At 45.6% G+C, this 26,071-nt stretch overlaps 1 protein-coding gene across 3 annotated transcripts in view; it reads left to right on the top strand.

The window, feature by feature from the left end:
- Positions 1-26,071, top strand: part of TXNDC16 (thioredoxin domain containing 16) — a 74,454-nt gene that overhangs the window by 14,668 nt on the left and 33,715 nt on the right. For 2 of the 3 annotated variants that reach the window (XR_011315193.1, XM_069738758.1), the window contains exons 5-13: positions 4,092-4,166; positions 4,635-4,756; positions 11,162-11,252; positions 11,801-11,957; positions 12,107-12,273; positions 12,413-12,473; positions 12,777-12,879; positions 14,187-14,327; positions 14,920-14,979. Coding sequence is in view for 2 of the 3 variants with exons in the window: in XM_069738758.1 (XP_069594859.1) it covers positions 4,092-4,166; positions 4,635-4,756; positions 11,162-11,252; positions 11,801-11,957; positions 12,107-12,273; positions 12,413-12,473; positions 12,777-12,879; positions 14,187-14,327; positions 14,920-14,979 (977 nt within the window). In the remaining variant the exon portion in view is untranslated. The remainder of the gene's footprint in view (positions 1-4,091; positions 4,167-4,634; positions 4,757-11,161; positions 11,253-11,800; positions 11,958-12,106; positions 12,274-12,412; positions 12,474-12,776; positions 12,880-14,186; positions 14,328-14,919; positions 14,980-26,071) is intronic. The other variant, XM_069738767.1, reaches the window with a different exon arrangement.

A 26,071-nucleotide genomic window follows, 5' to 3' on the forward strand; every position in this document is an offset into this window, starting at 1 on the left:
TTCCTTTCTTCCTTTTCATCCTTCCTTTCCTTTCCATTTTGCATTCCTTCTTTTCCATCCTTCCTTCCTTCCTTTCCATTCTTCCTTCTTTCATTTCCATCCATCCTTCCTTCCTTTCCATCCTTCCTTCCTTTCCATCCTTCCTTCTTTTCCATCCTTCCTTTCCTTCCTTCCTTTCCATCCTTCATTCCTTCTTTTCCATCCTTCCTTCCTTTTCATTATTCCTTCCATCCTTCCTTCCTTTCCATCCTTCCTTCCTTCCTTCTTTTCCATCCATCCTTCCTTCCTTTATATCCATTCTTCCTTCTTTTCCATCCTTCCTTCCTTTTTTTCCATCCATCCTTCCTTCCTATCCATTCTTCCTTCCTTTCCATCCCATATTTCCTTCCTTTCCATCCTTCCTCCCCTTCCTTCCTTCCTATCCATTCTTTTTTTTATTCAAATAAATTTTTTATTAAGAATAACAAGATAAATGACATGTTACATTCTCATTTTCAATACAAAGCTTTTTTCTCCCCCTTCAAACATTCCCCTTCAATCCCACCACCCCCCAACCCCACCCAACAAAGCAGCTCACCTTGCTTAGCACTTCCATCATTAGACCAATATACTATCTAATCCCTCGGCCAATAATATAAGCCACATTTAACATTACCATTAATTAGGAACCTTAATTAACTCTCCCTCTATAATACCCCTATCCCATAGCAATCCACGGAGACCACATTTTATTGAACATTTCGATTTTCCCTCTTTTTTTATAAAACCCCTTTTCTAGTGTCAGGCCCTGCTTCACATACTGGAGGAACTCTCCTCTTGACGGCGGTTCTTCCCTAATCCAATTTCGAGCTATCACCTTCCTAGCCATGTATAACAATCTGACAATAGCTATCTTTAGGTTGTTATCCACTCCAATCTCATCCACACATCCCAACAAGCACACTATAGGATCCCTTGGCACCTTACAGCCATACGCACCTTCCATACGACTCAAAACTACCACCCAAAAAGCAGCCAGTCTCGGACACGTCCACATCATATGGAGTATATCAGCATCTGCAGTTTTACACCTCGGGCATTCAGAATCATCACGCAAACCAGCCTTATATAGCACCATCGGTGACTTATAAACCCTGTGTATCACATAGAGCTGTGACAGTCTATACGGTTCGCTCAGTGACAATCGTGGGACCCATTCTAGCACCGACTCCCAAGTCTCATTCTTCATTGGACCCAGATCCCTCTCCCACTTAGCTCTCGCCATTATTGGAAACCCCAATAGGAAAGTGTGCAACAGATCTTTATACAAAGTAGATATGACTCCCCCAGTAGTCCCTTCATTACACACATACTCCAGTACTATATCCCTCTGAATTCCAATACCTCCGTTTCTACTCTGAGCTCCAAAAGCATGCCTCATCCGCAAATACTGAAATTCACCCACAGTCCCAAGACCAAATTCCGCCTGTAATTGGGAAAATGATTTCAATTCACCTCGCTCAATTATTTGATACACGTATTGAATCCCTTTTTCCTATCCATTCTTCCTTCCTTCCTTTCCATCCTTCCTTCCTTTCCATCCTTCCATCCCATCTTTCCTTCCTTTCCATTCTTCCTTTCCATCCTTCCTTCCTTTTTCCATCCTTCCTTCCTTCTTTCCTTCCTTTCTTTCCATCCTTCCTTTCCATCATTTCCATCCTTCCTCCCTTCTTTTCCATCCTTCTTCCTTCCTTCATCCCCTTCCTTGCCACCCTTCCTTCCTTTCCACCTTTCATTTCTTCCTTTCCATCCATCCTTCCTTCCTTTCCATCCTTCCTTTACATCCTTCCTTCCTTTCCATCCTTTCTTCCTTTCATTCTTTCTTCCTTTCCATCCTTCCTTCCTTTCCATCTTTCCTTCCTTTCCTTCCTTCTTTTCCATCCTTCCTTTCATTCTTCCTTTCCATCCTTCCTTCTTCTTCATCATTCCTTTCCTTCCTTCCTTTCATTGTTCCTTCCTTTCCGTCCTTCCTTTCCTTCACATCCTTCATTCCTTCTTTTCCATCCTTCCTTCCTTTTCATTATTCCTTCCATCCTTCCTTCCATTCCTTCCTTCCTTCTTTTCCATCCATCCTTCCATCCTTTATATCCATTCTTCCTTCTTTTCCATCCTTCCTTCCTTTTTTTCCCATCCATCCTTCCTTCCTATCCATTCTTCCTTCCTTTCCATCCTTCCTTCCTTTCCATCCTTCCATCCCATCTTTCCTTCCTTTCCATTCTTCCTTTCCATCCTTCCTTCCTTTTTCCATCCTTCCTTCCTTCTTTCCTTCCTTTCTTTCCATCCTTCCTTTCCATCATTTCCATCCTTCCTCCCTTCTTTTCCATCCTTCTTCCTTCCTTCATCCCCTTTTTTGCCACCCTTCCTTCCTTTCCACCTTTCCTTTCTTCCTTTCCATCCATCCTTCCTTCCTTTCCATCCTTCCTTTACATCCTTCCTTCCTTTCCATCCTTTCTTCCTTTCATTCTTTCTTCCTTTCCATCCTTCCTTCCTTTCCATCTTTCCTTCCTTTCCTTCCTTCTTTTCCATCCTTCCTTTCATTCTTCCTTTCCATCCTTCCTTCTTCTTCATCATTCCTTTCCTTCCTTCCTTTCATTGTTCCTTCCTTTCTGTCCTTCCTTTCCTTCACATCCTTCATTCCTTCTTTTCCATCCTTCCTTCCTTTTCATTATTCCTTCCATCCTTCCTTCCATTCCTTCCTTCCTTCTTTTCCATCCATCCTTCCTTCCTATCCATCCTTCCATCTTTTCCATCCTTCCTTCCTTCTTTTCCATCCATCCATCCTTCCTTCCTTCCTATCCATTCTTCCTTCCTCCCTTTCCATCCTTCCTCCCTTTCTTTCCTCCCTTTCCATCCTTCCTTCCTTTCCATCCTTCCTCCCTTTCCATCCTTCCTCCCTTTCCTCCCTCCCTTTCCATCCTTTCTTCCTTTCCATCCTTCCTTCCTTTCCATCCTTCCTTTCCATCCCATCTTTCCTTCCTTTCCATTCTTTCTTCCTTCCTTTCCATACTTCCTTCCTTTCCATCCTTCCTTCCTTTTCATCCTTCCTTCCTTTCCATCCCATCTTTCCTTCCTTTCCATCCTTCCTCCCTTCCTTCCATTCCATCCTTCCTTCCATTCCATCCTTCCTTCCATTCCATTCTTCCTTCCTTTCCATCCTTCCTCCCCTTCCTTCCGTTCCATTCTTCCTTCCATTCCATCCTTCCTTCCATTCCATTCTTCCTTCCTTTCCATCCTTCCTTCTTTTCCATCTTTCCTTTCTTTCCATCCTTCCTCCCCTTCCTTCCGTTCCATCCTTCCTTCTTTTCCATCCTTCCTCCCTTCTTTTCCATCCTTCCTCCCTTCTTTTCCATCCATCCTTCTTTTCCATCCTTCATTCCTTCTTTTCCATTCTTCCTTCCTTTCTTTCTTTCCATTCTTCCTTCCTTGCCTTCCATCCATCCTTTCCTTCCTTTACATCCTTCCTTGCTTTCCTTTCTTCCTTTCTATCCTTCTTTCTTTTCCACCCTTCCTTCCTCTCCATCCTTCCTTCCTTTCCATCCTTCCTATCCTTCCTTCTTTTCCATCGTTCCTTTCCATCCTTCTTTCCTTCCTTTCCATCCTTCATTCATTCCTTCCTTTCCATTTTTCCTTCCTTTTCATCCTTTCCTTCCTTTCCATTCTTTCTTTCCTTCCTTCCTTTCCATCCTTCCTATCCTTCCTTCCTTTCCATCCTTCCTTTCCATCCTTCTTTCCTTCCTTTCCATCCTTCATTCATTCCTTCCTTTCCATTTTTCCTTCCTTTTCATCTGTTCCATCATTCCTTCCTTCCTTTCCATCCTCCTTTCCTTTCCATCCTTCCTTTCCTTCCTTTCCATCGTTCCTTCCTTTTCATCGTTCCATCTTTCCTTTCCTTCTTTCCATCCTTCCTTCCTTCATTTCCATCCTTTCTATTCTTCCTCCCTTCCTTTCCATTCTTCTTTTCCATCCTTCCTTCCTCCATTACTGTGAGTTCTCTCTCAATATAAGGTGCAGGGTCTTCTCTCATTGCTGCGCGGTTTCTTCTCCTTCTTCAGGGGCTCCAGATTACTGCGGTCCTTCCCCACAGATACGCTATTTGATGTGAACGCCATCGTGGCCAATGTCTTATTGTGAGTAGCATCCGTTGGTGTTGATTCCTCGTCCGTCTCATCCTTCATTCATCCATATTTGGTTCTCTCCGCAGCTGGTAATGTTGTGTGACACCGATCATGTTCCTGATTTGCTCTGTCCAGGTATTCATCAGCTCTGTGCCCTAGTACGGCTTCTAGCTGTGCCCCCATAAAGAGCGCCTCCTCCTCTGGGGCACCATCTAACCTGTGCGCCGATGCCGTTATATTCTCTGCAGCCTCCTCGCTTAGCCAAGTCCAATACCGCTGCTTCTGTTAGACCCAGCGACCACTGGCCACCATCCGCCATGGCAGAACTGCTGGGTCTTAGCCGGCTCAGATTCACTCTGCTGCAAAAATGGCGAATGTGCAAAATCTCTGTACAGCATCTGAACATTTATGGCTGAGACTCTGGTCAGTAAGGGGTTAATGTGTCGTCCTGCTCATCGTGCCTCTGTCCATATATTTCAGCGTCTTACTATACAACGAGGTCCGATACATCACCTCCACCCCGGAACTGCGAAAGTTAGAAGACGCCGCCAAAGGGAAGAAGAACATCGTCTTCGCATATGTCCATGCGATCGGGACGCCAGGTACGGTAGAAATAACGGGGGCTGTTTTATAGGGAATGATGCAATGATTGTCTGGCGTGGTATTGTTCCCTGTTATCAGCTATTCAAAATAACATACAAAATGTATTTAACCCCTTCCTGACATGTTTGTCACACAGGGTTTGGAGCCGAGCCTGCTGCATCCATTGCGGGTGCCGGTTGTGCTCTAGCAACAGTGATCGCCAGCGTGGATTGCTGCTGTACAAATGCTGCTGTCAGTCTCTGGCAGCGACATTTAAGTGGGTTGATCACATGACTCTCATGTCCTCATCATTCTTCCCCCTACGACGCAGTAGTGGGCTGCCCATGCAGGACCAGCTCCATGTTTTTATGGGCCCCGGGTGGAAGAGTCTCAGTGGGCCCCACATACAACAATACATGATGCACAGATACAACAGAGAAATATAGGTGTAGTACAAGATTTCACTTCTTACATTACACGAGTGATATCAATAGCTCAGAAAGCGGCGAATCCTCATAGCGCACAGTGTGGTCTTGGGGGGGGGGGGGGGGGGGTCAAAAGTCTGCAGTCACACAGAGTGACACACGGAATGACTGCAGACTTCTCATTTTAGACAGGACAGTATAGTCCTCCATACAGTATTATGGGCACCACCTCGTCCTCCATACAGTATTACAGGCACCACCTCGTCCTCCATACAGTATAATGAGCCTCATATATTGCTCCATGCATTATAATGAATCCCATATATTGCTCCGTACAGAATATTGTAGTAGGGAAAACTGGGGAAAGGAAGAGCGTGCTATAGGGTTTTAAATGTTAAAACAACACAGAAACCAACATTGATCTGCTCACCTGGTGGTGTTGCAAAAAGAAACATGCATCAAACGCTTATATCATCTGCTGCAGGACAGGAGTCCAAAGGACTTAAAGAAAGAAAATATCCAGGTGAGGAGTCACTGGATGCGCTGCTGATAATTATATTCAACAAATATTTTCCTTGAAAACTTTATTTTAACAGGTTTACAAAGTTAACGCGTTTCGAAGTCAACACATAACCTCTTCATCAGGACAAAAACCTAGGTTGACCTCGAAATGCGTTGACTTTGTAAACCTGTTAAAATAACGTTTCTAAGGAAATTATTCGTTAAATATAATTATCAGCAGCGCATCCAGTGACACTTCACATGGATATGTTCTTCCATACAGAATGAGCCCCACATATTTCTCCATACGGTATATAATGAGTCACATATATTGCTCCATGCAATATAATGGGCCCCATATAATGTTCCATACAGAATAATGAGCCCCATGTATTGCTCCATACAGTATATAATGGGCGCCATATATTATTCCATACAGTATATCATGAGCCCCATATATTGCTCCATACAGTATTTTGGGCACCACATAGTCCTCCATACAGTATGATGAGCCCCATATATTGCTCCATACATTATATAATAGGCCCCTTATATTGCCCCATACAGTATATAATGGGCCCCATATATTGCTCCATACAGTATATAATGGGCCCAATGTACTGCTTCATACACTATATTATGAGTCCCATATATTGATCCATGCAGTATAATGGGCCTCATTTAATGTTCCATACAGAATGAGCCCCATACAGTATATAATAGACCCCCATATATTGCTCCATATAATATATAATGAGCCCCATACATTGCTCCATACAGTATTATGGGCACCACATAGTTCTCCATATTTTGCTCCATACAGTATTATGGGCAGTATTATGGGCACCACATAGTGCTCCATACAGAATTATGAGCCCCATATATTGCTCCATACAGTATAATGAGCCCCATATATTGCTCTATACAGTATTATGGGCACCACATAGTGCTCCATACAGAATTATGAGCCCCATATATTGCTCCATACAGTATAATTAGCCACATATACTGCTAAATACAGTATTATGGGCACCACATAGTGCTCCATATAGAATTATGAACCCCATATATTGCTCCATACAGTATATAATGGGCACCATATATTCCTCCACAAAGTATAAAATGAGCCCCAGATATTGCTCCATACAGTATTATGAGCCCCATATATTGCTCCATACAGTATAATGAGCCCCATATTTTGCTCCATGCAGAATAATGAGCCCCACTTATTGCTCCGTACATTATATAATAGGCCCCATATATTGCTCTATCCAGTATTATGGGCACCACATAGTGCTCCTTACAGAATTATGAGCCCTATATATTGCTCCATATAGTATAATGAGCCCCATATATCGCTCTATACAGTAATATGGGCACCACGTAGTCCTCCATACAGAATTATGAGCCCCATATATTGCTCCATACAGTATATAATGGACACCATATATTCCTCCACAAAGTATAAAATGAGCCCCAGATATTGCTCCATACAGGATAATGAGCCCCACATATTGCTCCATACATTATATAATAGGCCTCATATATTGCTTCATACAGTATATAATGGGCCCCATATATTGTTCCATACAGTATATAATGGGCCCCAGATAATGTTCCATACAGTATATAATGGGCCCAATATATTGCTCCATACAGTATATAATGGGCCCCAAATATTGCTCCATGCAGAATAATGAGCCCCATATATTGCTCCACACAGTATATAATGGGCCCAATATATTGCTCCATACAGTATATAATGAGCTCCATATATTGCACCATACAGTATTATGGGCACCACAAAGTTCTCCATACAGAATAATGACCTCCATATATTGCTCCATACAGAATAATGAGCCCCATATATTGCTCCATGTAATATATAATGGGCCCCATATATTGCTCCATACAGTATTATGGGTACCACATAGTGCTCCATACAGAATAATGAGCCCCATGTAATGCTCCATTGATTATTATGGGCACGACATAGTCCGCCATACAGTATAATGAGCCACATATAATGATTCATATAGTATAATGAGTCCCATATAACCCTCCTTACAGTATAATGGGTTCCATGTTAAACTCCATACAGTATAATGAGCCCCATATAATGCTCTATACAGTATAATGGGTCCCATATAATGCTCCATATATCATGGGCCCCATATGTTATGCTCCGGTATATAATGGGCCCCATATAAACCTCCATACAGAATGTATCTTCTTCATACAGAATGTGCCTGTTATAATGCTCCATATATAATGGGCCCCATATGATGCTCCATACCTAATGGGCCCCATATAATGCTCCATACAGAATGTGCCTCTTATAATGCTCCATAGATAATGGGCCCCATATGATGCTCCATAGATAATGGGCCCCATATAATGCTCCATACAGAATGTGCCTCTTTTAATGCTTCATATATAATGGGCTCCATATGATGCTCCATATATAATGGGCCCCATATAATGCTCCATACAGAATGTGCCTCTTAAAATGCTCCATATATAATGGGCCCCATATGATGCTCCATATATAATGGGCCCCATATAATGCTCCATACAGAATATGCCTCTTATAATGCTCCATAAATAATGGGCCTCAAATACACTGTGTTCCAAATTATGCAAATTGGATTTAAGTGTCATAAAGATTTAATTGTTTTGTTTTTCAAATAAACTTGTGGATGGTATTGTGTCTCAGGGCTCAATGGATCACTGAAATCAATCTTAAACATATGTGATAATTAGTTTTTCAGGTGATTCTAATTAAAGGAAAACTACTTAAAAATGATGTTCCACATTATTAAGCAGGCCACAGGTTTCAAACAATATGGGAAATAAAAAGGATCTCTCTGCTGCTGAAAAACATTAAATAGTGCAATGAAACATTAGATATTTCACGAAAACTTAAGAGTGATCATCATACTGTGAAGAGATTTGTGACTGAAACAGAGCACAGACAGAGTTCATGCAGATAAAAGCATAATGAGGAAGGTTTCTGCCAGACAAATTCATTGGATTAAGAAAGCAGCTGCCAAAATACCATTACAAAGCAGCAAACAGATATTTGAAGCTGCTGGTGCCTCTGGAGTCACTCGAACCTCAAGGTGTAGGATCCTTCAAAGGCTTGCTGTGGTGCATAAATCTACTAGGGGCGATCTAATAACCATGTATAAGTATATAAGGGGACAATACAAATATCTCGCTGAGGATCTGTTTATACCAAGGAAGGTGACGGGCACAAGGGGGCATTCTTTGCGTCTGGAGGAGAGAAGGTTTTTCCACCAACATAGAAGAGGATTCTTTACTGTTAGGGCAGAGAGAATCTGGAATTGCTTGCCTGAGGAGGTGGTGATGGCGAACTCAGTCGAGGGGTTCAAGAGAGGCCTGGATGTCTTCCTGGAGCAGAACAATATTGTATCATACAATTATTAGGTTCTGTGGAAGGACGTAGATCTGGGTATTTATTATGATGGAATATAGGCTGAACTGGATGGACAAATGTCTTTTTTCGGCCTTACTAACTATGTTACTATGTTACTATGTTACTATTCGGCCACCCCTAAACAGTGTTCATGAGCAGAAATGGTTGCAGTGGGCCCAGACATACATGAAGACTAATTTTCAAACAGTCTTGTTTACTGATGAGTGTCGAGCAACCCTGGGTGGTCCAGATGAATGGAGTAGTGGATGGTTAGTGGATGGCCACCATGTCCCAGCAAGGAGGTGGAGGAGTCATGTTTTGGGCCGGAATCATGAGGAAACAGCTGGTAGGGCACATTAAGGTTCCTGAAGGTGTGAAAATGACCTCTGCAAAGTAAATAGAGTTTCTGACTGACAACTTTCTTCAATGGTCTAAAAAGCAGAAACATGCCTTCAGGAGCAAAATCATCTTCATGCATGACAATGCACCATCTCATGCTGCAAAGAATACCTCTGAGTCATTGGCTGCTTTGGGCATAAACGGAGATAAACTCATGGTGTGGCCACCATCTTCCCCTGACTTCAACCCTATAGAAAACCTTTGTAGTATCATCAAGCCAAAGATCTATGAGGGTGGGAGGCAGTTCACATCAAAACAGCAGCTCTGGGAGGCTATTCTGACTTCATGCAAAGAAATACAAGCAGAAACTCTCCAAAAACTCACAAGTTCAATGGATGCAAGAATTGTGAAGGTGATATCAAAGAAGGGGTCCTATGTTAACATGTATCTTGGCCTGTTAGGATGTTTTGGAGTTAAATAGATTTTTTGTTCAGTGAATGTGACCTCCTAATACTGCAAATTCCACAAATGAGCATTTTCAGTTCTTTAAAACATATCAAATGTTTAGAAATTTTACTGTGCCTAATAATTTGGAACAGTGCATTTTGAGTTTTTATTCATTTTGGAGATTATACTGTTATCATTGGGAGGTTTCTTCAATAAAATTCGATGTATACTCTAACGGGTGATGACTTTTATTAGACTGACTGTTATTTGCACCGACCATATAGGAAAATCACAGAAAAATGTAATTTGCATAATAATTTGAAACACAGTGTATTATGCTCCGGTATATAATGGGCCCCATATATTATGCTCTAGTATATAATGAGCCTCATATAAACCTCCAAACAGAATGTGCCTCTTATAATGCTCCATATATAATGGGCCCCATATATTTAATTATTTATTTTACTTTTTTATATAGTGTCATTAATTCCACAGCGCTTTACACACATTATCATCACTGTCCCCTATGGGGCTCACAATCTAAATTCCCTATCTTTGGAATGTGGGAGGCAACCGGAGAACCCGGAGGAAACCCACACAAACACGGGAAGAACATACAAACTCCTTGTAGATGTTGTCCTTGATGGGATTTGAACGCAGGACTCCAGCGCTGCTGTGCTATCCACTGAGCCACCAAATATTGCTCCAAATATGAAAAAAAGCAATAATGAAATCCTCCCCTCTCCTCGCGGCCGCTGCTCTGCTCCGGACTCAGTGTCTCGCCGTGTCTCAGCTCTGTGACTGCTCAGGCAGGGGGGCACATACTAGTGACGTCATTGCGCCCTCTGACCTGATGGTCACAGTCAGGAGACGAGGAAGACGTCGGCGCGGTGGAGTGGGGAGAAGTAAGTATCGCAAGTGCCGGTACCCTGAGCATGTGGGGGAGTCACTCTTGGGTGCAGGCACAAGCACCAGGTCCCCATAGCGCGCCGGTGTCCCTGACGACCCATTTGGCACTTCCCCCGGTGCTGACACCGGCCCTGTGCCCATAGTTCCAGTGCAGACGGGTCTGAAGACCTTCTCTGTATTTCCTGAGGAGATCATCACTTCTCCTATTTTTACACTGCTCCTGAGACGATTGTGGGTTCAAATCCCCTCCAAGAACTTAAAAAGTAAAAAAAAAATAGTTACCCTTGTATGATAAAATGATTGGTGTCATTTAAATAGGAAACAAAAAACATTCAAACATGCAGTCATGCTTCCCCCCTCAGAGCACCGCTATGTCATGGAGGCCGCTTTTGTCCATGGGTCGACGCACCAGTTTGTTGTGACCACAGAGACGAATGTGCTGAAGAATATTAGGTAAAGACATCATTATGAATTTATCTCCATGTACTTACAATATTTCTTATCATTTTTTGTGTGTTAAAATCATAAAAACAATATAAAATTGTGGTAAAAGGAGGGGAATCGTTATGGCTGTTTTGCCGCAATAGACGAGTCCTTTGTTTGCTTTTCTTGCACTTTCCTCTTTGTGCCAGCAGAGGGCGCAGTTGCACCATTTTCTGGTTATTTTCCCATGGCTGTAGCAGTTGTCTGCTGCCATGGCATGCTGGGACTTTTAGTTTCCTTACAGCCGCATAGCCACTTCTTGCAGGCCAATGATCTGGAGAATGAAATAAGCCAGGAAATATTTAGGATTTTATACCTATAGAATAAAGCTTTTTCAGCAGCTGCACATGTTGCATTTTGTCTGGGTCACTGAATCATTGCTCCATAACGATTAAAAACTGCTCCTGGCATCAGAAATGGCCGATGTAGAAAGAAATCACAACACACGTTAGTAGGACGGGGATAGTTTATGATGTGCTTGTGTTTTATTTTTAATTTTATTGGTTATTTGTTTGTAGTGCTGAAGACCCCAGCATAGTCCCAGCCAGACTCGCATTCATCCATTGTAAATCAGTGACGGGCGTCAGTCAGAAGTGTCGGCGAACGCTGTCAGATCAGCCGCTGACTACAATCAGCGTCCATCGCTTTCTGAAACTCATGGGGCTCCCTCTGGTGGTACGTATGTGCACTGCAAGCGTTTCTTTTTTTTTTTTTTTTTTTTAAAGCAGATATCTCGTCTGACTCTTCTGGACATAGATTTTTCTCGCAATGTAGCTCCACGTGGAGAATGTCCACTGCTGTCATTTCCATCTCTGCTTCTCCAGGTTCAGTCTTTGGAGGATCCGGAGGAGTTTTCCAGCGTTCACCTCCAGCTCGGATTACCCGAGATCTTCATTCTGAGCCAGCAGGACACCTATGAAGCGGATATGGAGACCGCAGAGGACGTGGCGTGGCAGCTGCTGGGGAAAGCCGGCGTGGCCGTGTTATCCAGGTGCAAGTCAGGGGCAACGTAGATCTGGGGGGCTGAGGTTTTACCAAGTGGCGCCAAGATGATTGCGTACCCCCGATCGTGTGCATTTCTGGGTAGGGGGCAGCGCTTTCTTCAGTTGTAGTTTTTCTGTTATTTCCAGGGAGAGGTCTCAGGTAAAGGTCCCTGCCGCCTACAACGTGGCCGTGAAGAGACCGGACGAGGTAAGTGCGACCCAACACATCTGTACAACGCCCCCAGCACAAGGACGCTCCACCATGACTGTGCGCTCTATGTAAAGGGCTATTCCCATCTTAGAGAGTGATGGTGTGTTCTGTCTGCTGGGAGTGAAGTCGCCTCCGAGCCGGCATCTACACATCAGCACCGTGCGGGGGAACTGCAGCCGGAAGGGGAAAATGAAAGGCCTCCATTTCTGCACCAGCTCTGCAGACCCTTGTTTCTCAGGAAGGTCCCCCCATATCCTAACGATACGATGGAGTCCCCTTTAACAACCTTCCTGTCTACAGAGCTCAGCAGTAAAGTATCTGACGTTGGAGACGACACAGCAGATCCTCGACCTCATACATGTCCCTAAAGAGGAGCAGCCTGAAGACGCACTCGCCGACCCAGGTAATTGCATCCTTGCCGGCAGGGCGTGAGGTCCTGGCAGGTGGGATCCTTTATATGGCGGCTCGCAGGCATCTACCTATTTCAGTCCTCGCTGTGATTGCCGCGTGCACAGAGTGAAGCATGAAGCTGATGGCCCTCGCTGCAGCGGCCTCCCTGGTCACTCTATACACAGACCGCCATCGCAGGACTGGCACAGTGCACTCCTGCGGTGGGCAAGACCATGCTGCTCGGGTACCGTGCATATTAGAGACCGTGCTGCTCGGGTACCGTGCGTATTAGAAACCATGCTGCTTGGGTACCGTGCGTATTAGAAACCATGCTGCTTGGGTACCGTGCGTATTAGAAACCATGCTGCTCGGGTAGCGTGCGTATTAGAGACCATGCTGCTCGGGTACCGTGCATATTAGAGACCGTGCTGCTCGGGTACCGTGCGTATTAGAAACCATGCTGCTTGGGTACCGTGCGTATTAGAAACCATGCTGCTCGGGTAGCGTGCGTATTAGAGACCATGCTGCTCGGGTACCGTGCATATTAGAGACCGTGCTGCTCGGGTACCGTGCGTATTAGAAACCATGCTGCTCGGGTACAGTGTTTATTAGAAACCATGCTGCTGGGGTACCGTGCGTATTAGAAACCATGCTGCTCGGGTACAGTGTGTATTAGAAGCCATGCTGCTCGGGTAGCGTGCGTATTAGAGACCATGCTGCTGGGGTACCGTGCGTATTAGAAACCACGCTGCTTGGGTACCGTGTGTATTAGAAAGCATGCTGCTCGGGTACCGTGTGTATTAGAAACCATGCTGCTCGGGTACCATGTGTATTAGAAAGCATGCTGCTCGGGTACCGTGTGTATTAGAAAGCATGCTGCTCGGGTACCGTGTGTATTAGAAACCATGCTGCTCGGGTACCATGTGTATTAGAAAGCATGCTGCTCGGGTACCGTGCGTATTAGAAAGCATGCTGCTCGGGTACCGTGTGTATTAGAAAGCATGCTGCTCGGGTACCGTGTGTATTAGAAACCATGCTGCTCGGGTACCATGTGTATTAGAAAGCATGCTGCTCGGGTACCGTGCGTATTAGGGACCATGCTTCTTAGGTGCCTGGCTGGAAAGAACCTGAACTCCTTGGGAATAAAGCAGCTCAGATGCGGTAATGCTTACGTACTGTGCTGCTTAGATACTGCCTAGATAATTTGCAGCTTAGGTGCACACATGGTGGTTCCTGCCCCGTCTGCCTGTACCTCATTCTCTTTTCGGGCCGTGCCTCCCCATGTAAATATTTGCGCTGTGAATACTTTCCTTCCTGCAGAGGTCCAGGATGACGAGGTAGCGAGGGACGTATTCGGGAGCAGAAGACCCCGGCTGCCGCTGGTGCCGTCACTGACAGATGACACTTTCCGGATGGTGTCCTCCGGCGCTCGCCCCACCGCCGTCCTCTTCTTCATGATCTGTGAGTTCCCAGCTGCGCTCTTTCCTGGAGGTAGAAGCCGACGTGATGTGACTGCAGACATTTGTCATCATGTTTAGCTTCCAGTAATCCTGCACATAAGTCCCATCCACTGGAGGGTCCGTAATGGAGGAGTTTGAACACGTGCACATCATTTCCTAGGAGCTCATGAGGGTCCTACAACGAGGGCTCTGCAGCCCCATGTAGGGTGGGTTTTCTAAACCTCCGCTCCATTCATTATCCATGGGGCTGCTGAGTGCAGGCTCTGTTTCCAGCAGTCCTATAGGTAGTGAATGGAGCAGAGGGGAAGCATAGATCTGATATTGCTCTGTACCACCGTGTTCTCAGGGTTCCTGACTCTCATTCTTGGGATCGCTGCGGGTCTCCTCTCTCGGACCCCCAGATAGCAGGAATTATCCCCTATTCTAAGATTAGGGAATACCTTGCAGTTTTGTGAATATCCCTTTAATTCTTTCACTGATGAGATCACGTAGCGCCTACAGAATACTGAACATCCCTTTAAGCTTTGGGATAAAGGTGAAGACATATGAGCAGGAACGTTATGGTATGGATTCATCATGTTCTTCTTCTACAGGGGAACACGTGTCCTTAACTTTTCTGAAGTCTTTTCAAGAGGTGGCCAAGAAATATAAAGGTGCGTGGCTTCTGTCTAATGACGACTATCGCGCAGGTTAGGGTGTCAGTAAGGATTGGACGTCACCTTTTACTTTTACACCTAATATAATGTTTATTGGAGCAATGTAATTCCGGTATTTTAGATGAGAAGAGAAAATGATAACTAAGCAAGGAATCCACCATTCTTTACACTGCAGGCTGCAGAAGAGCTTTTTTTTATACATTTTCTTTTTCCATCATAGTTTTTTTATTCCTGCCTCATACCTGGTAAATCCAGGGATCACGAGAGATCCGAGTAATAAATCAGCTGCATTTCTTATCACTTTGAAGTAATTAAAGGGATTTTCTTCCTGGACATGGCTTCAGTGCTGATTTTCCTTTTCAGCTGAAACAATAATAGGGTGAAGTGTGGTAATTAACCCTCCCCGACGTTGCTGGGCTCCGTCCTCTCACCTTACAAAGGGCTTTTCACCGAGAAGTAAATATTTAGTTCCTATATAGACAACCGGGAAACCTGAGCCCCTCAGGGTCTGCACAATAGCGCCATCTCCAGGTACATTGTTCAGCGGCCTCGTTCACAGGAACGATGGTGGTCATGTGCCGTACGGACCACCAGACTGAAAATTATCACTGAGAAGAAGGAAATTTTTCAAAGTGTATTCGTTGTGCATAAGAAATGTGCCTTGTTTTGTATCCTTTTCTCTCTGATCTAATTCTGGTTACCTGTAGCCACCACTAGGAGTGCGTATACAAGGGGGGTGTAATAAGACCACAAGATAAGTGGTGGGCGTGTTGACCCCCATGATCACGGCTGCTTAATTTATAGTCTATGGCACTGGCAGAGATGGCGAAGCGCTGTATGTCCTATTCAGCTCCTCTCAGTGGTGACTATAAATCTGTATGTAGTGAGCTCCCTCTAGTGGGGACTGTATATATCCATATGTAGTGAGCTCCCTCTAGTGGTGACTATAAATCAGTATGTAGTGAACTCTTTTATTATAAAAATACAAAACTTACAATCAATAAATAGCAAAAATCAAAACCCCAGCAAAAGCAACTGTCCGAGTCCAACATTACCCCCCCAGTCCAAAGCAAAGTCCGAGTCCAGCATAACAGCCCCCAGTCAAAGCAACCCCGCAAAAGAAAACAAACTGCCTTCTTCTTTCTCAGAGAAGCTTCCTCCATCTTTCTTTCTTATGTTGTTTTCTGTCCTTTACTTGTCTTTTGATTCTCCAGATCTCCTCCTCCCCAGGTTACCTCACCCAAGGAGAGAAGAAACATTTTATTAATAGACTCGCACATACACACTTCATACCAAACCTGACAAAGAAAACTCTGGTCCATCGCCCAAAAAGAAACACTATAGCCACCTGGCTTAACCCCTTCCCGACCTTTGACGCCACGTAGGCGTCATGAAAGTCGGTGCCATTCCGACCCATGACGCCTATGCGGCGTCATGGAAAGATCGCGTCCCTGCAGATCGGGTGAAAGGGTTAACTCCCATTTCACCCGATCTGCAGGGACAGGGGGAGTGGTAGTTTAGCCCAGGGGGGGTGGCTTCACCCCCTCGTGGCTACGATCGCTCTGATTGGCTGTTGAAAGTGAAACTGCCAATCAGAGCGATTTGTAATATTTCACCCATTATAACGGGTGAAATATTACAATCCAGCCATGGCCGATGCTGAAATATCATCGGCCATGGCTGGAAATACTAGTGTGCCCCCACCCCACCCCTCCGATCGCCCCCCCACCCCCCCGATCTGGCCGGTACACTGCTCCCGCTCCCCTCCGTCCAGTGCTCCGCTCCCCCCCCGTGCTCGTGTCCGCTCCCCCCGTGCTCCAATCACCCCCCCGTGCTCCAATCACCCCCCCTGCACTCCGATCCACCCCCCCGTGCTCCGTTCCACCCCCCCGTGCTCCGTTCCAGCCCCCCCGTGCTCCGTTCCACGCCCCCCGCGCTCCGTTCCACCCCTCCCGCGCTCCGATTCCCCCCCCCGTGCTCCGATCCCCCCCCCCCGTGGTCCCCCCCCACCCTATCATACTTACCGATCCAGCCGTGGTCCCGTCCATTTTCTCCCGGGCGCCGCCATCTTCCAAAATGGCGGGCGCATGCGCAGTGCGCCCGCCGAATCTGCCGGCCGGCAGATTCGTTCCAAAGTGCATTTTGATCACTGAGATATAATCTATCTCAGTGATCAAAATAAAAAAAATAATAAATGACCCCCCCCCTTTGTCACCCCCATAGGTAGGGACAATAAAAAAATAAAGAAATTTTTTTTTTTCCACTAATGTTAGAATAGGGTTAGGGTTAGGGGTAGGGTTAGGGTTAGGGGTAGGGTTAGGGGTAGGGTTAGGGGTAGGGTTAGGGTTAGGGGTAGGGGTAGGGTTAGGGGTAGGGCTAGGGTTAGGGTTAGGGGTAGGGTTAGGGGTAGGGTTAGGGTTAGGGGTAGGGTTAGGGGTAGGGTTAGGGTTAGGGGTAGGGTTAGGGTTAGGAATGTGCACACGTATTCTGGTCCTCTGCGGATTTTTCCGCTGCGGATTTGATAAATCCGCAGTGCTAAACCGCTGCGGATTTATGGCGGATTTACCGCGTTTTTTTCTGCGCATTTCACTGCGGTTTTACAATTGCGATTTTCTATTGGAGCAGTTGTAAAACCGCTGCGGAATCCGCACAAAGAAGTGACATGCTGCGGAATGTAAACCGCTGCGTTTCCGTGCAGTTTTTCCGCAGCATGTGTACAGCGATTTTTGTTTCCCATAGGTTTACATTGAACTGTACACTCATGGGAAACTGCTGCGGATCCGCAGCGTGTGCACATACCTTTAGAATTAGGCTATGTGCACACGGTGCGGATTTGGCTGCGGATCCGCAGCAGTGTTCCATCAGGTTTACAGTACCATGTAAACATATGAAAAACCAAATCCGCTGTGCCCATGGTGCGGAAAATACCGCGCGGGAACGCTGCGTTGTATTTTCCGCAGCATGTCAATTCTTTGTGCGGATTCCGCAGCGTTTTACACCTGTTCCTCAATAGGAATCCGCAGGTGAAATCCGCACAAAAAACACTGGAAATCCGCGGAAAATCCGCAGATAAAACACAGTGCCTTTTACCCGCAGATTTTTCAAAAATGGTGCGGAAATATCTCACACGAATCCGCAACGTGGGCACATAGCCTTAGGGTTAGGGTTGGAATTAGGGTTGTGGTTAGGGTTAGGGGTGTGTTGGGGTTAGGGGTGTGTTGGGGTTAGGGTTGTGATTAGGATTATGGCTACAGTTGGGATTAGGGTTAGGGGTGTGTTGGGGTTAGTGTTGGAGTTAGAATTGAGGGGTTTCCACTGTTTAGGCACATCAGGGGTCTCCAAACGCAACATGGCGCCACCATTGATTCCAGCCAATCTCGTATTCAAAAAGTCAAATGGTGCTCCCTCACTTCCGAGCCCTGACGTGTGCCCAAACAGTGGTTTACCCCCACATATGGGGTACCAGCATACTCAGGACAAACTGTGCAACAATTACTGGGGTCCAATTTCTCCTGTTACCCTTGTGAATCTAAAAAAATGCTTGCTAAAACATAATTTTTGAGGAAAGAAAAATGATTTTTTATTTTCACGGCTCTGCGTTGTAAACGTCTGTGAAGCACTTGGGGGTTCAAAGTGCTCACCACATATCTAGATAAGTTCCTTGGGGGGTCTAGTTTCTAAAATGGGGTCACTTGTGGGGGGTCTCTACTGTTTAGGCACACCAGGGGCTCTGCAAACGCAACGTGACACCCGCAGACCATTCCATCAAAGTCTGCATTTCAAAAGTCACTACTTCCCTTCTGAGCCCCGACGTGTGCCCAAACAGTGGTTTACCCCCACATATGGGGTATCAGCGTACTCAGGAGAAACTGGACAACAACTTTTGGGGTCCAATTTCTCCTGTAACCCTTGGGAAAATAAAAAATTCTGGGCTAAATAATTATTTTTGAGGAAAGAAAACGTATTTATTATTTTCACGGCTCTGCATTATAAACTTCTATGAAGCACTTGGGGGTTCAAAGTGCTCACCACACATCTAGATAAGTTCCTTTCAGGGTCTAGTTTCCAAAATGGGGTCACTTGTGGGGGGTTTCTACTGTTTAGGCACATCAGGGGCTCTGCAAACGCAACGTGACGCCCGCAGAGCATTCCATCAAAGTCTGCATTTCAAAACGTCACTACTTCAATTCCAAGCCCCGGCATGTGCCCAAACAGTAGTTTACCCCCACATATGGGGTATCACCGTACTCAGGAGAAACTGGACAACAACTTTTGGGGTCAAATTTCTCCTGTTACCCTTGGGAAAATTAAAAAATTCTGGGCTAAATAATTATTTTTGAGGAAAGAAAACGTATTTATTATTTTCACGGCTCTGCATTATAAACTTCTATGAAGCACTTGGGGGTTCAAAGTGCTCACCACACATCTAGATAAGTTCCTTTGGGGGTCTAGTTTCCAAAATGGGGTCACTTGTGGGGGGTTTCTACTGTTAAGCCACATCAGGGGCTCTGCAAACGCAACGTGACGCCCACAGAGCATTCCATCAAAGTCTGCATTTCAAAACGTCACTACTTCACTTCCGAGCCCCGGCATGTGCCCAAACAGTGATTTACCCCCACATATGGGGTATCAGCGTACTCAGGAGAAACTGGACAACAACTTTTGGGGTCAAATTTCTCCTGTTACCCTTGGGAAAATAAAAAATTGCAGGCTAAAAGATCATTTTTGAGAAAATAATTTTTTTTTTTATTTTCATGGCTCTGCGTTATAAACTTCTGTGAAGCACTTGGGGGTTCAAAGTCCTCACCACACATCTAGATTAGTTCCTTTGGGGGTCTAGTTTCCAAAATGGTGTCACTTCTGGGGGATCTCCAATGTTTAAGCACACAGGGGCTCTCCAAACGTGACATGGTGTCCGCTAATGATTGGAGCTAATTTTCCATTTAAAAAGCCAAATGGCGTGCCATCCCTTCCGAGCCCTGCCGTGCGCCCAAACAGTGGTTTACCCCCACATATGGGGTATCAGCGTACTCAGGACAAACTGGACAACAATATTTGGGGTCCAATTTCTCCCATTATCCTTGGCAAAATAGGAAATTCCAGGCTAAAAAATAATTTTTGAGGAAAGAAAAATTATTTTTTATTTTCATGGCTCTGCGTTATAAACTTCTGTGAAGCACCTGGGGGTTTAAAGTGCTCAATATGCATCTAGATAAGTTCCTTGGGGGGTCTAGTTTCCAAAATGGGGTCACTTGTGGGGGAGCTCCAATGTTTAGGCACACAGGGGGCTCTCCAAACGCGACATGGTGTCCGCTAACAATTGGAGCTAATTTTCCATTCAAAAAGTCAAATGGCGCGCCTTCCCTTCCGAGCCCTGCCGTGTGCCCAAACAGTGGTTTACCCCCACATATGAGGTATCGGCGTACTCGGGAGAAATTGCCCAACAAATTTTATGATCCATTTTATCCTACTGCCCATGTGAAAATGAAAAAATTGAGGCGAAAATAATTTTTTTGTGAAAAAAAAGTACTTTTTCATTTTTACAGATCAATTTGTGAAGCACCTGAGGGTTTAAAGTGCTCACTAGGCATCTAAATAAGTTCCTTGGGGGGTCTAGTTTCCAAAATGGGGTCACTTGTGGGGGAGCGCCAATGTTTAGGCACACAGGAGCTATCCAAACGCGACATGGTGTCCGCTAACGATGGAAATAATTTTTCATTCAAAAAGTCAAATGGCGCTCCTTCCCTTCCGAGCCTTACCATGTGCCCAAACAGTGGTTTACCCCCACATGTGAGGTATTGGTGTACTCAGGAGAAATTGCCCAACACATTTTAGGATCCATTTTATCCTGTTGCCCATGTGAAAATGAAAAAATTGAGGCTAAAAGAATTTTTTTGTGAAAAAAAAGTACTTTTTCATTTTTACGGATCAATTTGTGAAGCACCTGGGGGTTCAAAGTGCTCACTATGCATCTAGATAAGTTCCTTGGGGCGTCTAGTTTCCAAAATGGGGTCATTTGTGGGGAAGCTCCAATTTTTAGGCACACGGGGGCTCTCCAAACGTGACATGGTGTCCGCTAAAGAGTGGAGCCAATTTTTGATTCAAAAAGTCAAATGGCGCTCCTTCCCTTCCAAGCCCTGCCGTGCGCCCAAACAGTGGTTTACCCCCACATATGAGGGATCAGCGTACTCAGGACAAATTGGACAACAACTTTCGTGGTTCAGTTTCTCCTTTTACCATTGGGAAAATAAAAAAATTGTTGCTAAAAGATAATTTTTGTGACTAAAAAGTTAAATGTTCATTTTTTCCTTCCATGTTGCTTCTGCTGCTGTGAAGCACCTGAAGGGTTAATAAACTTCTTGAATGTGGTTTTGAGTACCTTGAGGGGTGCAGTTTTTAGAATGGTGTCACTTTTGGGTATTTTCAGCCATATAGACCCCTCAAACTGACTTCAAATGTGAGGTGGTCCCTAAAAAAAATGGTTTTGTAAATTTCGTTGTAAAAATGACAAATCGCTGGTCAAATTTTAACCCTTATAACTTCCTAACAAAAAAAAATTTTGTTTCCAAAATTGTGCTGATGTAAAGTAAACGTGTGGGAAATGTTATTTATTAACTATTTTGTGTCACATATCTCTCTGGTTTAACAGAATAAAAATTCAAAATGTGAAAATTGCGAAATTTTCAAAATTTTCGCCAAATTTCCGTGTTTATCACAAATAAATGCAGAATTTATTGACCTAAATTTACCACTAACATGAAGCCCAATATGTCACGAAAAAACAATCTCAGAACCGCTAGGATCCGTTGAAGCGTTCCTGAGTTATTACCTCATAAAGGGACACTGGTCAGAATTGCAAAAAACGGCAAGGTCTTTAAGGTCAAAATAGGCTGGGTCATGAAGGGGTTAAACACATCTATCTAAAACACACAATTTTTTTTTTTTTATTGTTTTATAATTTTTTTATTTCATTTATTCATTTTTATATATTTTTTCCTTTTTTTTTTCCCCCCTTTTTACACAGCAAATACAACCATAAACAACCTACCACCAAACCCCTCCCTCCCACCACAAAAAAAAAAACCCACACAATACAAAAATAAGCTCACCAAGGAACTCATAACCTCTTGCTTACAAGACAGGTGCATTAACCCATACAATACACTGCTACATTACTCTATATTACAACACTTACCCAGAGCCAGGATTGGTGCCTGTAAGCCCTATATCAGTAATTCACATCTGCAAAACAAAAATCTTATAGTGAAAAGCCCCAGCCCGCCACCGGGAAACCGGAGATGACAGGCTTCTACCCTAGCGATCCTTACTCTACCAGCTGTCCCTACCTGTCTAGACATCTGCCCCTATTTTTTCTACCTACCTTTCCTGTCTCTCCCTGCCTGACCCTACTACCCTACCTAACTCACCGCGTGCCTACCTAACTGTCCCTGGGCTGTCCCTGTCCTGTCCCTAACTATCTACCTGTCCCTACTGAGGCTATCTACCTGTCCCTATCATTTACCTGCTTATCTAAGCCCTAGGTACATTAAATGAGAACCCTCTCAAGAGAAGAGAGGCCCTCGCTGCACCTAGCCTGTCATACTCCAAAGAGCGCACTTTCACCAGGCCACCCAGAATGTTCCTAACAACCTCGTCCCGGGGGGAGGATTTTCTGCTGAGTTGACACTAAGCACCGTGCGTTCCACGTGTAAAACCTGACGACTAAACTGACTAGAAATAAAGTGCCCCGATCTCGGCCACCCAGGGATCCGAATGCCCCATACGCCCACTCCGCATAGGAAAGGTGTGCCAGCCGAGGCCAGCCGATGGAAGCACCCACCCTGTTGTAGACCCCTGTATTAAAAGGACACTGAAGGAGGAAGTGCTCCATGCTTTCCAGCGTGTCGCAACACCCCTCACGGGGACAACCCCGATCATCGGAGTTCCTACACTTCAGGTTGTCCCTTACGTACAGTTTCCCATGGAAGCAGCGCCAAGCCAAGTCCCAAAACTTCAAGGGGACCCGTGTAGAATTCAATAACCTCAGCCCATCCTCCAGATCCCGACTTGGGCAATCTTTGAGCACCAGAGGCTTCTGGAAATGGGTCAACAGAACCCTCCTGTCAAGGAATTTCCTCGACATGGTCCTGATCTCCCACATTCCCAGACCCCACCGGCGGATCACCTTCAGAACCAGGGTAGCGTAAGCCGGGAGATGCCCGTGCGGTGTGCGCAGGTCCTTCACTTGCCCTCCTGTCTCCCATTCCTGGAAGAAGGGCCGAAGCCATCCCCTGCAGGAGAATACCCACGGAGGAGCCCTCTCTGACCAGAGGTTGGCGATGTTAGTCTTGACAAAAGTGTTTATTAGAAACACCACTGGGTTGACCATACCCAACCCTCCTAGTCTCCTTGTGCGATATGTGACCTCCCGCTTGACTAGGTTCAGCCTATTTCCCCATAACATCTGGAAAAACAGGCTGTAAACCCGTGTCCAGAGCGGCTCTGGCAACATGCAGACGCTGCCCAGGTATATTAACGTGGGTAGCAAAAAACCCTTAACCAGGCTAACCCTTTCCCTCAGGGTCAAAGATCAACCCTTCCATTGGTCCACCTTCTGGGCGGCGATCTTAAGTCTGCCCTCCCAATTTTGCTGGGGGTAGTCCCCAGGGCCAAATTCGATGCCTAGGATTTTTGCCGATGCCTGGGGCTCTGGAAGAGTGTCCGGGAGACCAAAACTAGGGTCTCCCCCTCCCAGCCAAAGTCTCCCACACTTTTCCTGATTAATTCTGGACCCAGAAGCCTCCGAGTAGCGATCAACCTCAGACATGACCCACTCTGCCTCCTCACCCGAGGACACGAAAAGGGAGACGTCATCGGCATACGCTACCACCCTCAGAGTGGCTTCCGGGGCCACCTGGTCCATCCTGACTCCCGCCAACGGCCCACGCTCAATCCTCCTTAAAAGGGGATCTATCGCGAACACGTATAACAGCGGGCTCAATGGACAGCCCTGGCGGACCCCAGACCCAACCTCAAAAGGGCGGCCAGACCAACCATTCACGAGCGGGAAAGTCTCTGCCCCTGCGTACAAGATCTTTAGCCAATTTACAAACCCCCCAGGCAGACCGTACCTCAGAAGGACGGACCAGAGGTACTCATGGTTAACCCGATCAAAAGCCTTCGCCTGGTCTAAGGACAGCAAGTACCCCTTCCAGCAGGGCTGCCACTAGAAATTTCGGGGCCCCGTACTGGCAAAATTTTCGGGGCCCCCTTGAGACTCCGCCCAGGCTCCACCCCAGCCCCGCCTCCACGCTCCACCCCTCGAACTGTCCACAGACCCACCGCTCTCTCTTGGAAAAACTCCACTTCTCACCTATCACACATCAACAGTTCCCATCACCAGATCATAAATATAGCCAGCAGCTTTTGTTTTGGCCAAAAGATTTTTTAAGCCGCCACCATAACATGGTAGACACTTTTGGCCGGGCCCTACTCTACTGTAACCTATTAAATATTTGTTAAAATATGCAATACAATTTAGGTATATTTTTATTTATTTTCCAATTTTTAAAATGACCAATAATATCACATACAAGGAACAAATACCGCTACACCATGACCAGATGACATATTACCACCACAGTGATCGGATAATATCACATACAAGGCACAAATACCGCAACCCCATGACCAGATGACATATTACCACCACAGTGATCGAATAATATCACATACAAGGAACAAATACCGCTACACCATGACCAGATGTCATATTACCACCACAGTGATCGAATAATATCACATACAAGGAACAAATACCGCAACACCATGTCCAGACCACATATTACCACCACATAGTGACTGAATACTACAATTCTGATCAGTAATTAAAAAAAAGCACCATACTATCACCATAAGTGCCATTATACACAGGAGATCTGTACTTAGTATGCAGTGTCTGTGTACAGATAATACAGTGATCACTAGTGAAATTATACACAGGAGCTCTGTATACAGTATACAGTGTATAGTGTCAGTGTATAGGTAACACACTGACTCACCAGTGACGTCTCTAGGTGAAGTCCTTCATCTTTCATCCAGCACAGACCGCCATCATTTAATCCAGCCAGGACTTCTCTCTGCAGGAAATAACACAGTTATCTCGAGCTCCGCTTGTAGAATACATTACTTAATTTTTCCCACCTTCTACATTACACCACATGAAGATAAAGAGGCGACATAGTGTCACTCTACACAGTAACAGGACCGCCCCCCCATTTAAAACAGTGTCCTCAAAAAATAAAATAAATACATCACTGCAGTAATAATATCCCTAAATTAGCCCCTATGGTAATAATATCCCCCAGCCTGGCCACCGTGTGTCTCATTCCTGGCGTCAACCACATGTTCTCCCATCCTGCCCTCATGAGTATCCATTCTGCCCCATATGATCTCCCCATCCTGCCCCATATGATCGCCCCATGTGATCTCTCCATCCTGCCCCATCTTTCTCCATCATATCCATCCTGCCCCATGATCCTGCACGATCTGTCTCCAATCATGCCCCATGTCTCCATTCTGCCCCCTATGTCTCCAACCATGCCCCCATGTCTGAAATCCAGCCACTTGTCTCCAATCATGCCCCCTGTGTCTCCATTCTGCCCCATCTGTCTCCAATCCTCCCCCATCTGTCTCCAGTCATGCCCCCATGTCTTTCATCCTGCCCCGTGTCTCCAATCATGCCCTGTATCTCCATTCTGCCCTGTGTCTCGCATTCTGCCCCAATTTCCAGCATTCTGCCCCAATGTCCAGCATTCTGCCCCCGGGTCTCACAGTCTGCCCCTGTGTCCAGCATTCTGCCCCTGTCACTGTGTCCAGCATTCTGCCCCTGTCACTGTGTCCAGCATTCTGCCCCTGTCACTGTGTCCAGCATTCTGCCCCTGTCACTGTGTCCAGCATTCTGCCCCAGTGTGTCCAGCATTCTGCCCCACTGTGTCCAGCATTTCTGCCCCACTGTGTCCAGCATTTCTGCCCCACTGTTTCCAGCATTTCTGCCCCACTGTGTCCAGCATTTCTGCCCCAGTGTGTC

This window comes from Ranitomeya imitator, chromosome 1, assembly GCF_032444005.1.
Source record: "Ranitomeya imitator isolate aRanImi1 chromosome 1, aRanImi1.pri, whole genome shotgun sequence".
NCBI classification, from domain to species: Eukaryota; Metazoa; Chordata; class Amphibia; order Anura; family Dendrobatidae; genus Ranitomeya; species Ranitomeya imitator.